The sequence below is a fragment of the Monomorium pharaonis genome, chromosome 10, assembly GCF_013373865.1.
Source record: "Monomorium pharaonis isolate MP-MQ-018 chromosome 10, ASM1337386v2, whole genome shotgun sequence".
NCBI classification, from domain to species: domain Eukaryota; kingdom Metazoa; phylum Arthropoda; class Insecta; order Hymenoptera; family Formicidae; genus Monomorium; species Monomorium pharaonis.
Genome location: NC_050476.1, coordinates 6082583 through 6101963, shown reverse-complemented (window position 1 = coordinate 6101963; position 19381 = coordinate 6082583). Strand labels below are relative to the sequence as shown.

Here is a 19381-nt window from a genome sequence, read left to right as displayed (position 1 = left end):
TTGAAAACGAACCGTAGCCGGTTCGTCGCGTCGCGCGTTTGCTTCGGGAGTGCCGTTTAACAAAAGGACTAAAAGGACTTTTTGCATAACTCCCATTAGAATAATTTCTTAGTTCGACAGACCGGGTGGCACTTTCGAGATCTCGACAGTATGGAATGCTCATCGAGGCGTTGTTTCTTGCGACATTCTCGCGCCAAGTGCGCTTCGCGTACGAGGTGAATTAAGCCGGATCGACGCGCCTAAACGCTGGCAAAACCACTTGGCGCTGTCGGTTCCGAGCCAGTTGAGATACACGTTTCTAACATCGGCAAACGATTAACGGCACTAAACAGTGAGAATTCTTAATTACGATCTTAATACGATTGTAATTTTGTATTCTTCTGCGCGGTGCTTGACGTTTCGTGTTAGTTCCGTTGTGTTTTTCCGCACTCGTCGACTCAAAGTGCTGCTCCGGAGCATTCTCCGAACTGGAAATCATATCGTGGGAGTTATAAACGTGGGGTGACGCATTGGGATGTCGCGCGAAAGACTTTCTAACAATTAATTAGTCCTCGCGCGATTGTAATTTTAATAATCGCGAGTGTTTTTCGCGAGTGTCTCGTGACAAGAAAGGACAGCCTGTTCTGAGAGGAGGAGGAGGTCCAGGAAAGGCATCGAGCCCCGGCAGAGCAACCTTGGGGTGAATATCATTATTATTTGCATAGAATTATTAGTTTTGTTTCTATTCGGGTTTTCCTTGATAAATTATAAAGAAGATAACGTCACGTAAAGTTTTACACAATTTTAATTTTATAACCTTCTTTTCTTTCGAAAAATATTGATTATACGATGATTACATAAATAATTGAAAAAATAAAAAGTTTAATCCGTAACAATTATCTCTCATCTAATATTAATAGTCGCGAGCTCTGTTTTAATTTGAATTTAATTTTGAATTACTTAATAAACACAAGTACAGAGTTGCAAACCGTATATTTTTTTTCAATATTAAATGTTCTTTCTGTCGTGCTTTAATTTGGACTTTGCATTTGTTTGTTACAGAATCATCGTAGCGACGTTGCTGAATATCTCTGCCGCTGCACATCGATCGGTGAGTGATGAATAAACTTTTAAATTTGGGGTAATAGATTTGTGACAAAATTTTACTTCAAATATAATGTAGAAATGTTTGCTATAATGCAATAATAAATAATATTTAAATGTCATACATATTTCATGGATCTATTGCCTCAAAATCAGCTGCCTGTGGAGGAGCTGCTCCGTTTCTGAAAAGAAGCGCGGCTCCACTAGGGCAGCTGACAACGGGGAGGCACAATGGACTCGGTCTGAGGTGCCAAAGTGGGCCTCGCAGGAGGACCACTCCCGATGTTATAAAGAAAACTTGAATTAATGTCTTAAAACGCTAATCAATTAGATTAAAACGCTAATCAATTAATTGCAATAAATCTTCAGAGTTCTATTTTTAAATATATTTTATTTCGTTATATTATATGTTAGATGCAACACGTGTTACAGTAAGTGTTACAAATTACGATTAAATTAAAAAAAATTAAACTTAAAGAGCAAGTTTAAAATTAAGTTGTATTTTAATATTGATCCTTGCAATACATACAATTTTTTTGCAAAGACACATTTCATTATCTAATATATTTTTATATACCGTTTTATTAAAGAATCCGCTTTTCAATCTTGATTTTGAAATGCTCAGCAGGACTATGGTGCAGATTTTAGAATTGTAATGCTATATATTTCTGTTAATTTTTTATCTGCTTCTTCCTAATACAGAGTATAAAATTAATTAAAATACTGGTAATTTTTCCGAACCACGGCTCCACGCTTCCAAATAGGCAAAATAGAAATTTTTTGTAATGGCTTCTTATGCTTAGAAAGTAATAAAAATAACAATTTTTAGTCGGTAAAGTCCAAAGAAAAGTTATAAACGAAAAAGATTTAAAAATGTACCAAAGGTGGTCCGTTATTCTGAATAATTACCAAATTTTTTAACATTTGATTTATTAAAATTTGATTGAAAGAAATCGTCAATTATCCAGATCAAAATATTTTTTCTTTATGTTATGTATTTTTACAATTGTAAAGTATTATATAATTATGATTAAAAATTAAATATAGAAATAAAAATTAAAGATTAAATTAATAGTAGTAATAGTATTAATTGCTATAATATGTAAAAAAGCATTTTCTTTTATTTAATATATTTTTTAGGGCTTTATTAAATATCCCGTTTTTTTATTTTAATCTTTAAAGGTTTAACAGTTGATAACGTTAAGTCGTTCATCGTTAATCGCATGACATTCATTTGCATGTTGTTATCTACTTTGAATACAAATGTTCGTATTAAAGTAGCTAGAATAACTTTCATGGAAATCATTGCGTATTCTGTACCTAAAAATTTGTTAATTATATATAAATCAATTTTTATCGCAATACTTAGTAATTTATTTATGTATACTTATGCAATTTCTTGGTCCATCACTAAAAGGAATGTAATAATACGAAGAACAATCCTTCATCCTTTCCGGGTGAAATCTATCTGGGTCAAATTTTAATGCGTTGGGCCAATACTGTTCCTTTCGATTCATCAGCATAAGTGATATGATAACATTAGTATTTTTTTGTAAAGTAGAATCTCCTGAAACATATCTTTTTGTACTTAAATATTATTACAATATAAATAAGTAAGCCACTTTAAATTTTATTGTTTAAGCAAATTTTGTTACAAATTCATGCAAAATTGAAGCAATAGATATTTTCTAAAATTAAAATAACTTCTATTTTGCATTTTATTAAATCTTGATCAAAATATACATTCCTAAAAGTTTTAAAATTTTTAATATTTTTCTAATTAACACGCATAATTATCAATGATGACTAATCTATTATTATAATATTTATATTTCTGGAAATTAATGTTTAATTGCGTGCAATAAAGTATAATTATAACAACAATTATACTTTATTGCACGTAATTATTATTAACATTGGCTTTTGCTTATAAAAAGATATACCTATATATACATCTTTTGTTAATTGTCGCCCAATTATAGGAATAGTAGGAAAAAGTCTCATCGTTTCCTTGATAACTTGATCCAAATAATGCATATGTTGTAAATCATCATATTTTACTGGCGCAGATATCAGTGTTTCTGTACCATAAATTTCTGTCAATTCTTTGTATACTTTTTCCTTTTATAAAGTTAAATAAAATAAATTTTTATATTGACACGATGTAATTGTGTATGTGCGTGCGCGCGCGCGTGTGTGTGTGTCATTATACATACTTGTATTTTGGGGAAATTTGCTAACATAAAGACGACAAAGTCTACAGTAGCACTAATTGTATCACTAGTCTAATAAGAAAAAATAGAATATTATTATTTACATAAAAATATGTTTGTATGCAGAATTAACATACCAGTGTAAGAAGCGTAATCAGATTATCATAAATTATTTCATCTGTAAAGTCCTTATTTTTAAATTTTTTCAGAATGTCGAGGAATGTTTTATCTATATTAAATAAATTAATAAATTGGTAACTGTTAATTATCCCTTATAATAATAAATTAATAAATATCCTACATAATTTTTCTATTAAAAGATTACGTTTACACATTTAAAAAAAAGAATTTTTATTTTAAAAAAGTACATACTGCACTTTAATGTGTTTCAGTTTAAATGCAACTTTTAAATTGTCTATATACATATTACTAATAAATATCAATATAAAACAATATAATAAAACAATATAAACTACAATACCATAAATTATTGGTTTTATATAAAATGTGATATACTTACGATTTGTATGGTTTTCTGTCTTGGTCGTATAAATTTTATTTAATTCAGGTTGTTGCTGCTGCTGTATTATCTATTGCATATAAAATATACAATGTAAAACAAGTAAAACGTTAAAAAATAAAATATTAAATAGTATATTCAAAACACCTCATTAATAAGAGACTTTATTGATTTTAAAATCTGTCGTTGTTCTTGTCCAGAGGCCGTAAAATTATATAAAGTATTAAAATAATATATGTAACTTGTTATATTTTTTCGTGTCAATAACAAATATATTTTATTTTTCAAAATTTCTTTTAATCTAAAACAAATTTTTTAAAAATAAACTTCTACAATTGAAAATATATGTGTACGTATGTACATATAAAATGTACTATATATATGCGCACGCGTGTGTTAGATAATAAGATTTTGAAACTAAAAGTATAAAAATTTTGTTGAATTCATATTTAAATAAAAACATTCTTATATACACCATTTGCAAGTATTAAGAAATAATACCTTGTAATCATTTTGAAGTATTCATCTTTTTTATTTGATTCCATATTATCGCTTATTATGGTACCTTTATGAAAACAAAATTTGTTATTCTAAATAATAATGTACATCTGTCTAATTATTTAGCAATTATTCTTACTAAATGCAATTTCCAAAGCACACATTTTCATATATTTAAGAAATATAATTTCATTTCCATTTGCTCCAACTTTTTCTAATTCGTTCTTCAATATTAAAGATTGTTTGATAAATATATTGAAAAATCCTTGTAATACATTTGGATTAAAGCTTGGAGTCATTATTTTTCGACTTTGATTCCATACAGATTCTGAAGGATTAATTTTCTCTTATAAAACGTAATAAACAAATAGAAATTATAAGACTAACTAATTATAAGAAATTATAAAAAAGCAATTAATTTAAAATAATTTATCCTTCTAAATACACTTTACCAGAAGCTGTTAGTAATCCTATGCCAAATATGCCAAATTTATACATTTCACTTTTTCCTAAGCAATGTTGACTTTGTAAGATTATCTGCAATATTATGTGTGTGTGTGTGTGTGTGTGTGTGTGTGTGTGTGTGTACAATATATATATGCATATATATAATTAATAATATTTTTATTATAATTAAATTATAATTTAATTTATTTGGATAATTAATATAGATATTTAAACTGAAAAATACTTTTTGATGAATTTATTATGCTATATACATCTGGGATTAATATAATATAATTTAAAGTAAATTTTTTATTTTTATACAAAAAAATAAAATGTTATTCATTTACCTTTACTTGTTCTGGTTTGTATATTACAACAAATGGGTTCATACCTATAAACTTAGGTAGTGCGAATGGGGATGGATATAAACTTCCAATATAGTTTAAAGCAAATAATAAATCTAAAAATATTTTATGTCTTTTTACATATTTTTTTTATACAAATTGCAAAGTATACTATTTACATATTAGTATTCAAGAAAATAATTTTGCAAAATATATTTTCAAATTGTTTATATTTATGTCTTATAATTCATTGACAAGCATATCTATATAACATATATAATAGCGTGCACGTGTTTTTCTTAGTCTTCGTATACATACATTTAGTAATTAATTTAATAGTAATAAATTTTAATAACAAGTTTGTACAAATTTTTTTAAAGATAAGAAGCAGTTAAAGAAACAATTACAAAAAATATAGCTTATAATAAAGACATTGTCTCATTTATGCATTCTGTTATGTTATCATCAATAAACAATTTGTACTTTTATAATGTTTTTTAAAAATCTTCTTAGATATTTTTTAGAAATGTCTTAAATAAGATGTCTTTTCGATTTCTACAAGATATCGATGTTTACTGAGTAGTAATACAAAAAAATAAAAGATTTTGTACTCAATAGAAAAAATAAACTGACGTGAATCAATTGAATTGGTTGTCACAATTGTCCAATGCCAATCTCGTTAAAAATGTTTGGGCATTTATGAAGTAGAGATTTTGTAGAAAGAAAATATGCGCGAAGCAATTAACAAGAAGCAATTAACATATTTATTTGTCAAAAAAAAAAACGTGAAATTAACAGATAGGTCTAGGTCATTCTGGACAACAACTGAACAGCTATATTAATATAATCGCGACGTAGCTATTATGTAGTGGGACAAGTACATACATTTTCAGTTTTGAATATTTCTAAAAATTATTTATTATTTATTGATATAAATATTACATTATACTAGAAGTGTCAAACACTACAATTTTATTAAATAGAATTTGTATACATTTTTTAAAATTAAATACTATATGGTGAATAAAAAATATTTTATTCTAAACTTTAAAGTATTTTTTAATTTTTTTTTCATGCTAATTAAATTTTTTTTCCTTTGTAAATTAAGCATATTATTATTTAATATTACCGTCAGAAGTTCCTTGGTATTTTTTAAGATAGTTTGACAACATTTTTGAGCTATCCGAAATGTTTGTTTCTTTAGTAGTGGACTTCCGACGATAATATGTCCAAATGTAACTTACTGCACCACATAGTATCAAAGTAATGAATATAACACTTAAAAATGTCATATTGAACAATAATAATAATAAAAGTAGATTATTAAGAACGTCACTATCCAAATGCAGCTGTCATCGATTCGTCGACGCTTATATATGTCTCCTCCTCTTCAAAAAATTGACGGAGGGAGAAGGAGGAAGTAACTATATTTATTTCATTAATTAAGATAATTGTATATTTTTGCAATTTGAGTATAAAAACAATAATATATTTTTACTTCTTTTACTTTTGATAAAATTTATAAAATATAATACGTAAATATATGATATATTAATTATAATGAAAAGAATTGCAATGAGCTATATAAAACTATCATGCAATTACATGAAATTTTCTCACGCGATATGTTTATTTTCTGCCATCGCAGTAATTTCTTTGATACCTAATACGTTTTAAATTAAAACAAAAACAAAAAAAATTTTACCGCGATGTATGTACCGACAGCTCGCACTTGCTCCCTCCGACGTTTGGCAGATGGCGACACGTGCGCGCGCCGTGTAGGGATAAGTATGAATGTTATCACGCACGTGGCGTAATTAAATTAGGATCGTGTGAGGGATCGTCGCACGGAAGTCCCTACGACTTCCGTGTGTTACCGGGATAACTAACAGGACACTGGAGTCAACAGTAACAACTTTTATTGGAACGGAGGAAAGATATTACAGAGCACGCCGGTAAGGCGTGTAACGGAGCGCGAGACCAATGGCGGACTAATTTCCCGCCGGAAGAAGAAGGACCCACAGCGCCACGTAGGCGCGGGTCATGCGATACATAGATGCGCATGGCTAGTCGCCACACACTCCCCCCCGAGTGTTAACGATGGAGAGAATGTTTACAATAGGCACTTAAGTGGCTATAAATAATATCACAATTCGTTGCGGTAGGAACAATCTTTTACAAGTTAACGCTGCTTACAACTATGTAGTATACGCAGGTTGAATGCAATTGCAAAACGAAGAGGTATAAAATTTCTTAAACGTAACGCTGCTTAGAACTAGAGAGTAGACGCAACTTGAGTACGAAAGGTACTAGAAAATAGAAATTCTTTGAACGTAACGCTGCTTAGAACTAATGAGTAGACGCAGACTAGACGGAACAATAAAGAATACTAATTGATACAAGAACAAAACGCTTAAGACTAATACAAAAATGTGGACTTAAAACTAGCGCACGCAAGACTATATACTTAGTGACGGAATTCTCACAGTCTTTAATGTTACAACTTGAATTGCACTTTTTTCTTTGGACCGGAGTACGTTTTCAGAGATCCTTGAGGAGGATTTACAGAGGTCGGAGTCTTATCCGCTTGCTCGGACGATGACGGAACCTTAACTAACGGTGGATCGTCTGAATCGCCGGGTAAGAGGTGCGCGGGTTTAAGACGTTCAACGGAAATTGACACAGGTCTGCCGTTGACCTCAATAGAAAAAACTTTGTCGGTGGTACGTTCGAGCACCTTGTAGGGGCCGGAGTACGGTCGCTCCAAGGGCTTCTTAACGTTGTCCTTGCGTAAGAAAACATGAGAGCAGGAAAATAGATCCTTAAAAACAAATGCGCGTTTTTTATAATGATGCGCGACCGGAACTGGCTTCACCCGACGCATGTGCTGCCGGAAATCCTCGACAAAGATCTGAGGATCCGGAGAGAAGTCCTCCTGGAGAAAGAATTCACCAGGGATTCTTAAGACGGTGCCGTAGAGAAACTCGGCAGGCGAGACTTTGGTGTCGAGACGTACGTGCGTACGTAAACCAAGTAGAACGGTCGGGAGAACCTTAGTCCAATCGGGAGAGTCATGGCACATAATGGCCGCCTTCAATGAACGGTGCCAACGTTCGACCATGCCGTTAGACGCAGGGTGATATGCCGTAGTGCGAATCCGTCTGCAACCTAAGAATTTGAGCAGGGCCGAAAATAGTTGCGACTCGAACTGAGTGCCTTGATCAGTCGTAAGTATACGAGGTGCACCGAATCGGGCGATCCAATTCTCGTAAAACGCTTTAGCCACCGTTTGAGCAGTAATATCTGCGATAGGAATCGCTTCTGGCCAGCGAGAGAAACGGTCGATCATGGTCAGGCAATACGTAAAACCGTTACTGGGCTGCAAAGGTCCGACGATATCCAAATGGATATGATCAAAGCGCCCGTCTGGCGCGGTAAACTGCGCGGGCTCGAGCTTGACATGTCGGGAAACCTTGCTTTGTTGGCAATCAATGCACTTGCTTGCCCAATCTGTAACGTCATGAGAAAGGTTAGGCCAAATGTAACGTTGTCGGATGACACGATCAGTAACCTTCGCGCTAGGATGCGCGGGGTTATGGAAAAGGTCGAAGACCTGTCTTCTTAGAGATACCGGAATGTAGGGCCGTATCGAGTTCCCTGACAATTCGCAGTAGAGCTCCGTGTTAGAAGTTCCCCAAATTAATTTTTTAAGCTTTAAAGAAGAAGAGTTGGAGGCCAGCAAATGCTTAAGCTCCTCGTCCTCTCTTTGCTGAGCGGCAAGATCGACCAACTCGATCTCGACTGGGAGACGGAGAGCCTCGATTCGAGAAAGGCTATCGGCAACTACGTTGTCCGAACCTGCAAGATATTCAAACGCTGTAGTGAATTGAGCTATGAATGACAGCTGTCGAGCTTGCCTCGGAGAAGCCTTATCAGCACGCTGATTAAAGGCATAAACAAGAGGTTTATGGTCCGTGAGGACTTTGAAAATGCGACCTTCGAGGAAGTGTCGGAAAAATTTAATGGACTCATAGATAGCAGTCAGTTCGCGATCATACGCGCTGTAATTCCTTTGGGCGGGCGTAAATTTACGTGAAAAGAAAGCCAGAGGCTTCCAACCCTCAGGAAATTTTTGCTCGAGGACGGCCCCCATTGAAAAATCCGAAGCATCTGAAACTAGACGAGTTTCTGCCGAAGCGGAAGGGTGAGCCAACAACGCGGCGTTAGCCAGGTCAGATTTTGTTGTAGCAAACGCGGTTTCAGCCTCGGGAGTCCAAGAAATTTCACGCTTGTCGTTCTTACGCGAATCGGTAAGGTAGACATGTAAAGGTGCCTGCACACGGGCAGCATGTGGAAGACTACGTCTGTAAAAATTTACTGCACCGAGAAAACGGCGTAAGTCCGCAACGGTATGCGGTTTCGGAAAGTTGCTGATGGCAGCAACTTTTTCCGAGGAAGGCTTGATGCCATCTTTATTGACGAGATGTCCGAGGAACGTAATTTCCGGCACGCCAAGAATGCATTTCGACGGGTTGATTACTAACCCGAATTCTTTGAGTTTTTGCAAGACAATGCGAAGATGCTCCCTATGCTCTTCTTCGGAGGAAGAGGCAATAAGGATATCATCTATGTATACGAAAGCGAAGTCCAAGTCTCTCAGCGCGTGATGGATATACCGCTGGAAAGTTTGAGCGGCATTCCGCAAACCGAAAGTCATGCAAACAAACTCAAATAAACCGAACGGGGTTATCACCGCCGTTTTCGGAATGTCAGCCTCAGCCACCGGGATCTGATGGTAGGCTTTAAATAGGTCAAGGGACGAAAAAATGTTTTTCCCCAACAGGTTGGCGGAAAAATCGTGTAAGTATGGAATTGGGTATTTGTCCGGAATAGTCACGGCATTAAGGCGACGGTAGTCACCGCAAAAACGCCATTCGCCGCTTTTCTTGCGCACCAAGTGCGCCGGACTAGCCCACGGGCTACAGGAAGGCCTGCAAATGCCCAACTCCATAAGACGTTTTATTTCGGCCTTAGCCGCTTTTAATTTGTCGGGAGGAAGCCGACGAGGCCGCTCCGTACATGGAGGACCGGAAGTCAGAATGTGGTGTTCGACAGCACCTGCGACGGGGGAAGCCGATTTCGCGGAACCAATAACCTGCGGAAATTTCGCCAGAATGTCCGCGAAGGTAGAACTGTTGTCAACCATCGAAATTTTGGTTTCGGGGACGTTCAATACCCGGCCGATGGTCGCGAGAGACGTGACGCTGTCGACAAGCCGACGCCCGTGTAAGTTAACGATTAACTTATAATGCGTAAGCACATCCGCGCCGAGGATGGCATACGGTACGTCAGCGACTCGGAAACACCACGTGATTGGGCGGCGCAAGCCTAAGTCAAGAGTAAGACGGCGTTCACCATAAGTTTTTATCTTGGTGTTATTCGCGGCAAAGAGTTGAAGCTCGGAAGGAGCTGAACGATCGCGTAACGAGGCGGGGAGTATCGAAATCTCCGCGCCCGTGTCAACTAGAAAACGTTGACCGGAAGTCCGATCGTACACGTGCAGACGGCTTTGTGTCGCCCCCTCGTCCCGAACCGTCTCCGCGCGGGACGGGCGCTCTAGTTTTCCGAGTCGCCTTCGTCCTTCCACGTACACGGTTTTCGGCAAGACGTCGCCTTCGAGCCGTATTTTCTATGGACGAAGCAGTAGCCGGACTGCTTGTCCGAACTAACTACCGCGTCACCCTTTTTATTTGAATTTCTCTTGCGCGACGGCGAACGCGCTCGACTAGTTTTAACCAAATGGTTGGTGAGAGTCTGTAACTGCTTAGTTATCTTATCCAGCCTCTCGTCCAAGCTCGGAGGAGCAGCGGATTTGTCTCGTTTACGGCCCTTAGCGGGCGCGACCGTGGCGACTGCGGCGACATTACCTGCTCCCGCGTCGGAAGCTTCGACGAACTTATCCGCCATAACGGCTAATCGATTTAGGTCTGAGACCTCGGAGACCATGAGAACAGCCCGGCACGGAGCCGGCAACTGATCTAGGAAAACAGTACGCAATACGTCCTCCGAGCAGCCCGAATCCAATGCTCGAAGGCGCGTTAATACGAGTGACGGCTTGCCGCAGGTCGAAACCTGGCCCTTGATCAATTGTCGCAGACGCGATTCGGACGAGCTACCATACGTCGCGATCAGCCGAGCCTTTATCTGCTCGTAAATATCCGCGGGACGCGGCTCCGTCGTCAATAAGTCCTGGACGGTCTGGAGCGCTTCTAAATCTAATTTTTCGGCGATGAAATCCGCTTTCGTCACCGAATTCCTTATTCCGGCGTTCCTAAGGGTTATCTCAGCCTGGACAAACCAAATCGCGGGGTTGTCGCGACAGAAGTTCGCAATCTTAGGCTGCCGATACAACGCCGCGACATTCCCAGGCGCCGCGACGTCGACGGCCTGCTGGGCATCCTGAGCACCCCGGAGGCGGGCGATCTCATCGCGCAGCGAAGCGAGCTCGGCTAGTAACACGCGGTCTTCCTCGTTAGGCATTTTCGAACGACGCGAGCGCGACGCGCGAACGATCAAAAAAAAACAGAAACGAAACGCCTCCTCGAACCCTGGGACCACGCGCGAGACCGCACGGCAGCGCGCGTGGTGACAAAAGAAATGTCTAACGGAAACAGATGCCGGACGGGCGAGGCGTACGCGGCCACGAGCGAGGGAACCGGGGGGTAACTAACGCGCGTAGCAACAAGGAATGCGCCAACCCGCTACAAAAATGACAGAGCACTAACGCTGAGAAACGCCGGAATTACAAAATTAGACTAACTAGCGCGATGACGCCATTGCGAGGAATATCGGAGACCAACAGAATTTCTCACGATATTCCACGCAGTATCGAACAAAAATAAGGGTACCGGGAAGATGACCGCAGAGGCAGTGGTCCGGACTGTCCCTGCGCCGCATCGGAGACGATGACGATGGCTGGAGTCACCTCAAAAATGGCGGTCCATGGGGCGCTCTCCACGTGGTGGAAGTTCGTGCTGCGCGCGCGTCCCCAAACTCCAAATCTTTCCCGGCGAAGACGTGCTTCGCGCACGACCGTCGGAAGACGGATTTCTAGAATACGTGCTTCGCGCACGACCGTCGGAGGACGGATTTCTTGAATACGTGCTTCGCGCACGACCGTCGGAGGACGGGTTTCTTGAAGCGGCGTAGCGCGCCGAACGTTGCTGCGGGTCCAAAACCGCGGGCAACGGTGCGCAAGGGCGAAGAGAATGCACTCACGCGACACGAAAATGTCGCCGCGCGCGCGCTCGCCTGGCGCGAGGCCGGCGCCGGTATGTCTAGATCGAGCGTCCTGAGAAGGACGCTGCGACGACTTCGCCGAGCCCTCCGGTTAAGTAAGGCTCCGGAGGGATGAGTCCGCCTTCACGCACTCCGTAGCTTTCACTCGCGACGATTTTCCCGCGCAGATCACGTCGGGGTCACCAATTGTAGGGATAAGTATGAATGTTATCACGCACGTGGCGTAATTAAATTAGGATCGTGTGAGGGATCGTCGCACGGAAGTCCCTACGACTTCCGTGTGTTACCGGGATAACTAACAGGACACTGGAGTCAACAGTAACAACTTTTATTGGAACGGAGGAAAGATATTACAGAGCACGCCGGTAAGGCGTGTAACGGAGCGCGAGACCAATGGCGGACTAATTTCCCGCCGGAAGAAGAAGGACCCACAGCGCCACGTAGGCGCGGGTCATGCGATACATAGATGCGCATGGCTAGTCGCCACAGCCGGGTCGCGCGTCGTCGAGTACGCGAACGCGGCCCGGAAAATGGCGGTATCTGTCGCGGCGGTGCCAAAGCACCTTCGCGCTCGCGCTAGTTGGCCGATAGCGCGTCCCGGAGCGATACGTGCGACCGAATCTTCGTGATCTCCGCCGATTCGAATGCGTGAGCATAGGAGGATCGGACAGAGCGAGAGAGAAAGAGCAAAGACAACCGCACGAAGCGGGTGGCGGCATTGCGACGATCGGACGAACGTCGGGGACATCTTCGAGAGCAGGTGAGCGTGCATACATATTGTATGTATATATGTACATATAATACATACATACCTCGCGATATCAGGCCTGTTTTTTTTTTAACTCCACCGCTGCACCGATGCAACAAGTTAAAGCGAGATAAATAGATTTTTTCTTATTCTAACTTATTGCACTTACTTAGTGTAGCAGTGCAGCGAAAAAGAACAGACCAATCGTCACCGTCTTCGATTCGGCGCCGGCCGGGTGTCCGACGTTTCCGCCCTGCGGCACGAGGAGGGACCGTCCCGGAGGAGATTGCCCGGTCGACGGAGCCCGGGATGAATCCTTAGACACTCGGCCAGACACCGTGTCCTCGTTTTTCGGGTGTCGGTTCGAGCGTTTCTTCGTACCACTTGTTTTTTCTTTCCGTCTTCCTTTCGCCTTCGCGTATAGTCTCGACGTTTCAGGTGGACGTTCGCGTGAACGCGAGCGGACAGCCGACGAGATTTATTAAATCCCGGGAAAATGCGTTTAATAAATCTGATAAATTAACTTGGCGGGGGAGAGGGGAGGGGGCCACGTGCGCGCGCGCCACGTGCGGGCGGATGCGCGCGTGACGCGCGTGATAACGCGTTATTTAATTGTGTTCTTGAAATTCGGCGATTAAACAAACGCCGATTAACGCCCCTCGCTCCCCCCGGAGCCCGCGCTCTGCGCGCATATTTTCGCGAAAGCAATTTACTATTTAATTAAGCGCGCGCCGATTTCGTTCGAATTAACGTGTTTACTCGCGTCGGGAACGGGGGAGCGGGAGGGCGAGGTAACGCGAAAATATGGCAGCTGCAGGCGCGCGAGATGACTTCGCCATTAATATTATATTTCGGAAGGCGAGCACTCGACAAACAGTATTAACGGCGTCTGCTGAAACTTTCGGCGATTGACGGTGCCTCGTGTTGCCGCGGTCGAACACTGAGAGAAAAATGTCGAAGTATTAGAGAAGCAAATATTTTTCGTGACGTTTCCTTCGATAACTATTATAAGAAAATTTATTTTGTGAAAACGAAATATATATTTCGGTGAAATATTCTGTGAATTATACTTCTAAAATATATTTCTGTACCATATACTTTATTTAAAGAGATAACATCCAGTGTGCATAAAAATAAACAATTTATTCGGTAGAAATAAAACATTTAATTCTATTTAAAGTGAACCATTTGTTGGTGGAAAATACTTAAAATTTCTTTACGGGAAATAGCGTATATATTTACAAATATTTTACTCGCAAGAAAGAAATAAACCAATTAATAAGAAAAATGAGATGTATTTTATAGAAATATATATATTTCGTTTTCACAAATAGATTTCTTTATAACAAATAAATATCGAAGGAAACGTCATAAGAAATATTTGGTTCTCAATACTTTTTTCTCTGAGTGCAGGATATTTTCAACGGCGAGCGTAAACGCGCGGGAATATGAATTCATACACTTCCGCTTGTCGTTACAGCCGTTAAATTCCTATCGCCGCCGCGTCATCTTCGGCGAGGTCGCCGTTTGCTCGACGAACGCGAGGGGACCTAGCTCGAATACCTCCCCGAATGAAATCCGCGATGGATTTGTCGAAAGCGCGGAAGAGAGACGCGAAAAACCGAGTTACCGCCCGAGGCTTAAGCAGCCGCTGTGGAACGAGTGGAAAGAAAGGCGAAGAGGAAAAAAACGGGGACAAAGATCGCTTACGGTCGACGTGTTCTTTTAATGACACATCGCCGATCTACCGCGATAAATCAGTTTCTTGCGAGACGATCGTTCAGAAATGAAAGTTTCGTCTTTGAAATCGCGATCGAGAATCGATCGACTCTCGTATTCGTGCCGGGAGTAATTTAATTAATTAGCAACAAAAGCAAGGGAGCCTCTGTATTTCGACAAGTCGCGTAAACGTGTCGACTCTTGTTTATAATTAGCGAAAATTAAATCGCGACTTTAATTAACGGCGTTATCGGTGGAATATTAACGGTTCTGTTAAAGTAAGCTCTTGGAAGCTGAATTAATCAGGAGATGACATTTCGGGGTGTTTTAAATGAAATATTACTTTGATGAAAATTTTCATGAGATTTAATTAACTCGGTTTGGAAGTCAGATATTGCACTCATTATTCAGGATTGTTGATCGTTCGCAAATATATTTGTTGTTTCATTTTTAATTATTGAATACTGTATTTATTATTGTTACATGTACCATGTATTTAATTGCACATTTTTTGCAAATATTTAACGCGAAAACGACACAAATTGTAACACTTTCAGCATAGAACGGTGAATTCTATTCAGCCGTTCCTTAAATCGATTTTAGAATTGCGAATGCAATTCTACTACCGCCGCTTTTTTACAGACCGCATTTTGTCGATGCAAATGGTGATTAGCGCTAATGCACGGGCGAATGCGATTCGTTAAGGAACCTGCACGTAACGTGACGCAGCGACTATCGCACGGTATTTTCTACGTCCGTACGAAAACAGCGGATCGAGTTTGTCTTATCTCCGCATCTATTTTTAATAAATATGCGTCATCATTGAAATTCAATTGCTGCACTCCAATTAACGCTTGTCGTTTGTTATCGGCGCGTGAATAATGCTCATATTTCCTGGACTATCGCCCGACGAGCGAGATCGTTCGTCAGCTCGTCTCACACCGTGCACTTTTGTTCCACGTGAATGCACACCTTTGTGATGAAATTAAATATGAATTTTTAAGAGATCCCCCAACGTTTCAAAATAGTCTAATATTTTATATATGTGTACGAAGAGGTAACAAGAGGTCGTTGGAACCCCGTGAAAAACCTATAAGGTTCGAGGTAGCAAGAAATACCTTTTTATTTGTGGCAAAAGTTAGCAAGCGAAAACGCTAGAGTAGAACAGCAAAATACGTATCGATCTATCGAAGTAAAAGAAACTGGGAACGGTTCCCGAGATGTTCGCCGGCCGGAAACTATGGCCGGATGTACGTGAGGTAAATGTAAAAACCGCCCGTTTTTCAGTAGACGCGCGCCGTTAAATTATCCTGTCAATATTTAAAAAACCGGTGAGGTGGAGAGGGAGGCGGACGACCGGAAATTCAAATGTCACTGTCGACATCGGGCGAACTTGAAGGTTTTTAAAGATTAAATAATATTGTCGCGATAAAGGAATAAGTACACAATAATTCCTCGATCTAATCTGGACGCGAGAAAATGCCCATCAGTCAGAGGGAAAGGGAGACGAGGGAAAGGGTGGCCGAGTGGGACGACGAGATCACGAACTATACGAGAGCGATGGGAATTGTTTTCCCTTGAATAGCTGTTAAGTCTCTTTTAACGTCGAATTGTACGGCGAGATAATAAACAATTTATTTCGGTCGGCCGACACGCGCGTCTTCCTCTCGCGCGTGGAACTTTTGATCCGCGTCGAAAATAGATTCGCGAGTAATTCGGACGAGATAATCGGGGGGTGGCTCGAGTGGCTCAGGTGGGAAGGAGAACTTTGTGCGCGCGGATCCGCGAGTCTTTCTCATCGGCGGCGTAGGTTTGATTTACCGGGTGGACGGGAAATGTCGTAGAAACGCGGGCAATGAAACGGCAAACCTGCAAATGAATGCGCGTACTGTAGTCTCCGTTCTTGCGCGTGTATTCGCGCGTGCAAAAAGTGACATATAGAGACGTGATTATGAAAGAGAGACGGGAACGGCGGGCGGCGTCGGCGCCGTTCTTTATCGCGTCACAAAGCGGTTATGCAACCGCCGCCGTCTTCTTGCCTCGCGATACGGAGAGTACACTCGGATACAATTAATAACCGCTCGCTAGCCCGCGGCGGAGGCTGCAGCAGCAGCAGCAGCAGCGCGTCGAAAAATAAAAAATTCACTTTCCTCGCGGAAATAATTTTTCACCTTCCTTTTCTCCGCTTCCCTTTACGCAACGGGAAGTCGCCCTTGGAGTCTCAGCCGGATAATCTCGCGTTTGAACTCTCCGGTGGTTCGAAGATTAAACATTTCGCGCGTTTATCGCGCTTCTAGGAACCTTTATCTCCGTTCGGGCTCCCTTCCGCTCGTAAAGGCCCCCCTCACTCGTGGCGATTCGTGTCGCGGGCGAGTCCTTCCTTCGATCAGAGAGCGGACTATTCCTCGTCCTCGCCGCTCGTAAAAACCAGCTCCGAATCCAGTCGGGGTGAATACCGTTGAATAGAATAATCACAGCGGCCCCACGTCCGTTCTGTAAGCCGAGAGCGAACGGCCGCTTTAAAACGGTCGCCGTAAATATTCCGCTAAACCTATATTCGCACTCAATGAAATATCCCCGTTGCGGCAAAGAGAGAGAGAGAGAGAGAGAGAGAGAAAGAGGGATAATTTTAGTCCCGGACGAAACAAAGAGGAAAGCTATGAACGGGAGAACGTCCCGTGAGATCAGAAATCGCGGCGGGCGAGATAAATAAATCCACGTCAACCGCTTGGAAATTTCTCGGAGATACGAGTCGTATTACGGCTGTTCACTGTCGTAATCTCTTCATTGGCATTGTCGGGCGGACGACGGGCCATATCCCGCATGCCGGCGCGACAAGTCGCGATTCGACTCGTTGAAATATACGCGACGTCGCGACCCCCGGGGCCGTTTGACAGGCGAGTCACATCGCGGATGTAAACGCGTAAGAATACGCGCGTTTGTGCAGTCACTCCAAATCCATTGCGGCGCGACGCGGCGCGGCCGTCACGATCGCAGTTTGAATAGTTTTCGCACCCGATGTCCCTTCGCGCCGATGAAATTCCCCGGAACGAGCTTCTCGTTTCTATTTCGAGTCCCGGTTCGTTCGGGGCTTCCCTCGCAATCTTCCCTTCGTCTTTATACCGCTCTTCTTGTTCTCTCTGCTGCGCCACTTCCGCCGCCGGGTCGCAATCGCATTCTCTTCTCTCTCTCTCTCTCTCTCTCTCTCTCTCTCTCTCTCTCTCGCTGTCTCTTTCTCTTCGAGTACTCAAGTCCGTTCAGCAGGAAACTCGGACGATGTTCGCTCGGGGTAGACTGTTCAAATCGCGTTCCCAGGCATCCGATTAGAAATTGCGTGAAACTTCGTTGAGGCCGTTTCTTCGGGATTATCTCACCTGCAACGCCTCGTAAAGGTCTCTCTGACGAAGCTGCGGAATTGGAACACGAACTTCCTCACGATCCTCTCGATCCTCACGATCCCTTTACTGTTACGCTTTAAATTCGACGTTAATTTCAGAGCTCTTATTGGACCCACGAAACTTCCTCAAAGTCCGTGATTCCTTAGTTTTAAATTTGTTGTTATTAAACGTAAAAAAGTTTATTTAAAGAGTTATAGGACTCTAATGAATGAAAGAAATAGAATATTTTTTTAACATCGTGCAAAACTTTTAGTTGAAGAGATAGACAAATATTGTGTTTTTATTTTGAAAATATATACTTTTACTTTAAAAAAATAAAATGCAAAGTTGGAATAAGTCTAAAAAAATTAATAAATAATAATATCGTTCTTATTAAAAAAATAAATAATTTGAGAATTCAAATTACATTTTCTCGAAAAATTTTGTTTTTTTTTTTATTATAGCTTTGAAAAAAATACAAAATTGGGAAAGCCTTTGTCAATCAATACCGGATATTATTGTTGATTAAAAATTTTGAATTGATTGGATAAACCAATGTTTGAATTATGGTAGCTACCGCTTTGAAAAAATGTTTCAGGAAAAATGCTTCCAAAAATTAACCAACTTTTTCATTGTAACTTTGCATCTTACATTTTTTAAATAAATAAATACGTATAATTTCAAAACAGAAACACATTTATCTATCTTTAAACAAATGTTTTACGGTGACGTTGAAAAAAATCTTATTTTTTGTTTCGTTAAGGCCCTATTTAACCACTTAATACTAGAAAGCCTAAATTGGTAGATTGCTGTAATATTCGTCGCTTTAATACTCGCGCGAATTAATCATCTCGCTCAGTTGTTAATCCACCGTACGGTGGAACCGTCTTACTTGAACTGGCTCGCAACTGGCAACAACATGGGCCAGCTGGAATGTTATTGCAGGATCTGAATTGCAAGCTCCGGACCAAATTCCAAACATAATGTAGCGGCCGGATGGCGTCTCCGTAAGGTCATCTGTTCGCATTACACGCGAGCTGAACGTAAACGTTACGCTGAATGTTATACGGACCTCAATTAGGGTGTACACGGGCCCTTAATTTTAATGAGGGAAACATTTCTCACCGTCGGAA

The 19381-nt window shown here is 40.7% G+C and overlaps 2 protein-coding genes across 2 annotated transcripts in view; one reads left to right on the top strand and one right to left on the bottom strand.

Moving 5' to 3' along the window:
• Nucleotides 1–2154: 2154 nt before the first annotated feature.
• Nucleotides 2155–6794, bottom strand: LOC105832343 (cytochrome P450 4V2). Its single transcript, XM_036293123.1, has 12 exons — nucleotides 6235–6794; nucleotides 5109–5221; nucleotides 4767–4851; nucleotides 4454–4642; nucleotides 4318–4381; nucleotides 3964–4117; nucleotides 3817–3886; nucleotides 3434–3525; nucleotides 3300–3368; nucleotides 3027–3204; nucleotides 2471–2650; nucleotides 2155–2403 (listed from the first exon to the last, which is right to left on the bottom strand). Exons 1-12 carry the CDS (start codon nucleotides 6395–6397, stop codon nucleotides 2231–2233), a joined length of 1530 nt encoding a protein of 509 aa, XP_036149016.1. The 5' UTR covers nucleotides 6398–6794; the 3' UTR covers nucleotides 2155–2230.
• A 6234-nt stretch (nucleotides 6795–13028) lies between these two features.
• LOC105832342 (dystroglycan) overlaps nucleotides 13029–19381 on the top strand; it is a 66282-nt gene continuing 59929 nt past the window's right edge. Inside the window, exon 1 of the mRNA XM_012673185.3 lies at nucleotides 13029–13164. The gene's annotated coding sequence lies outside the window, so the exon portion shown is untranslated. The remainder of the gene's footprint in view (nucleotides 13165–19381) is intronic.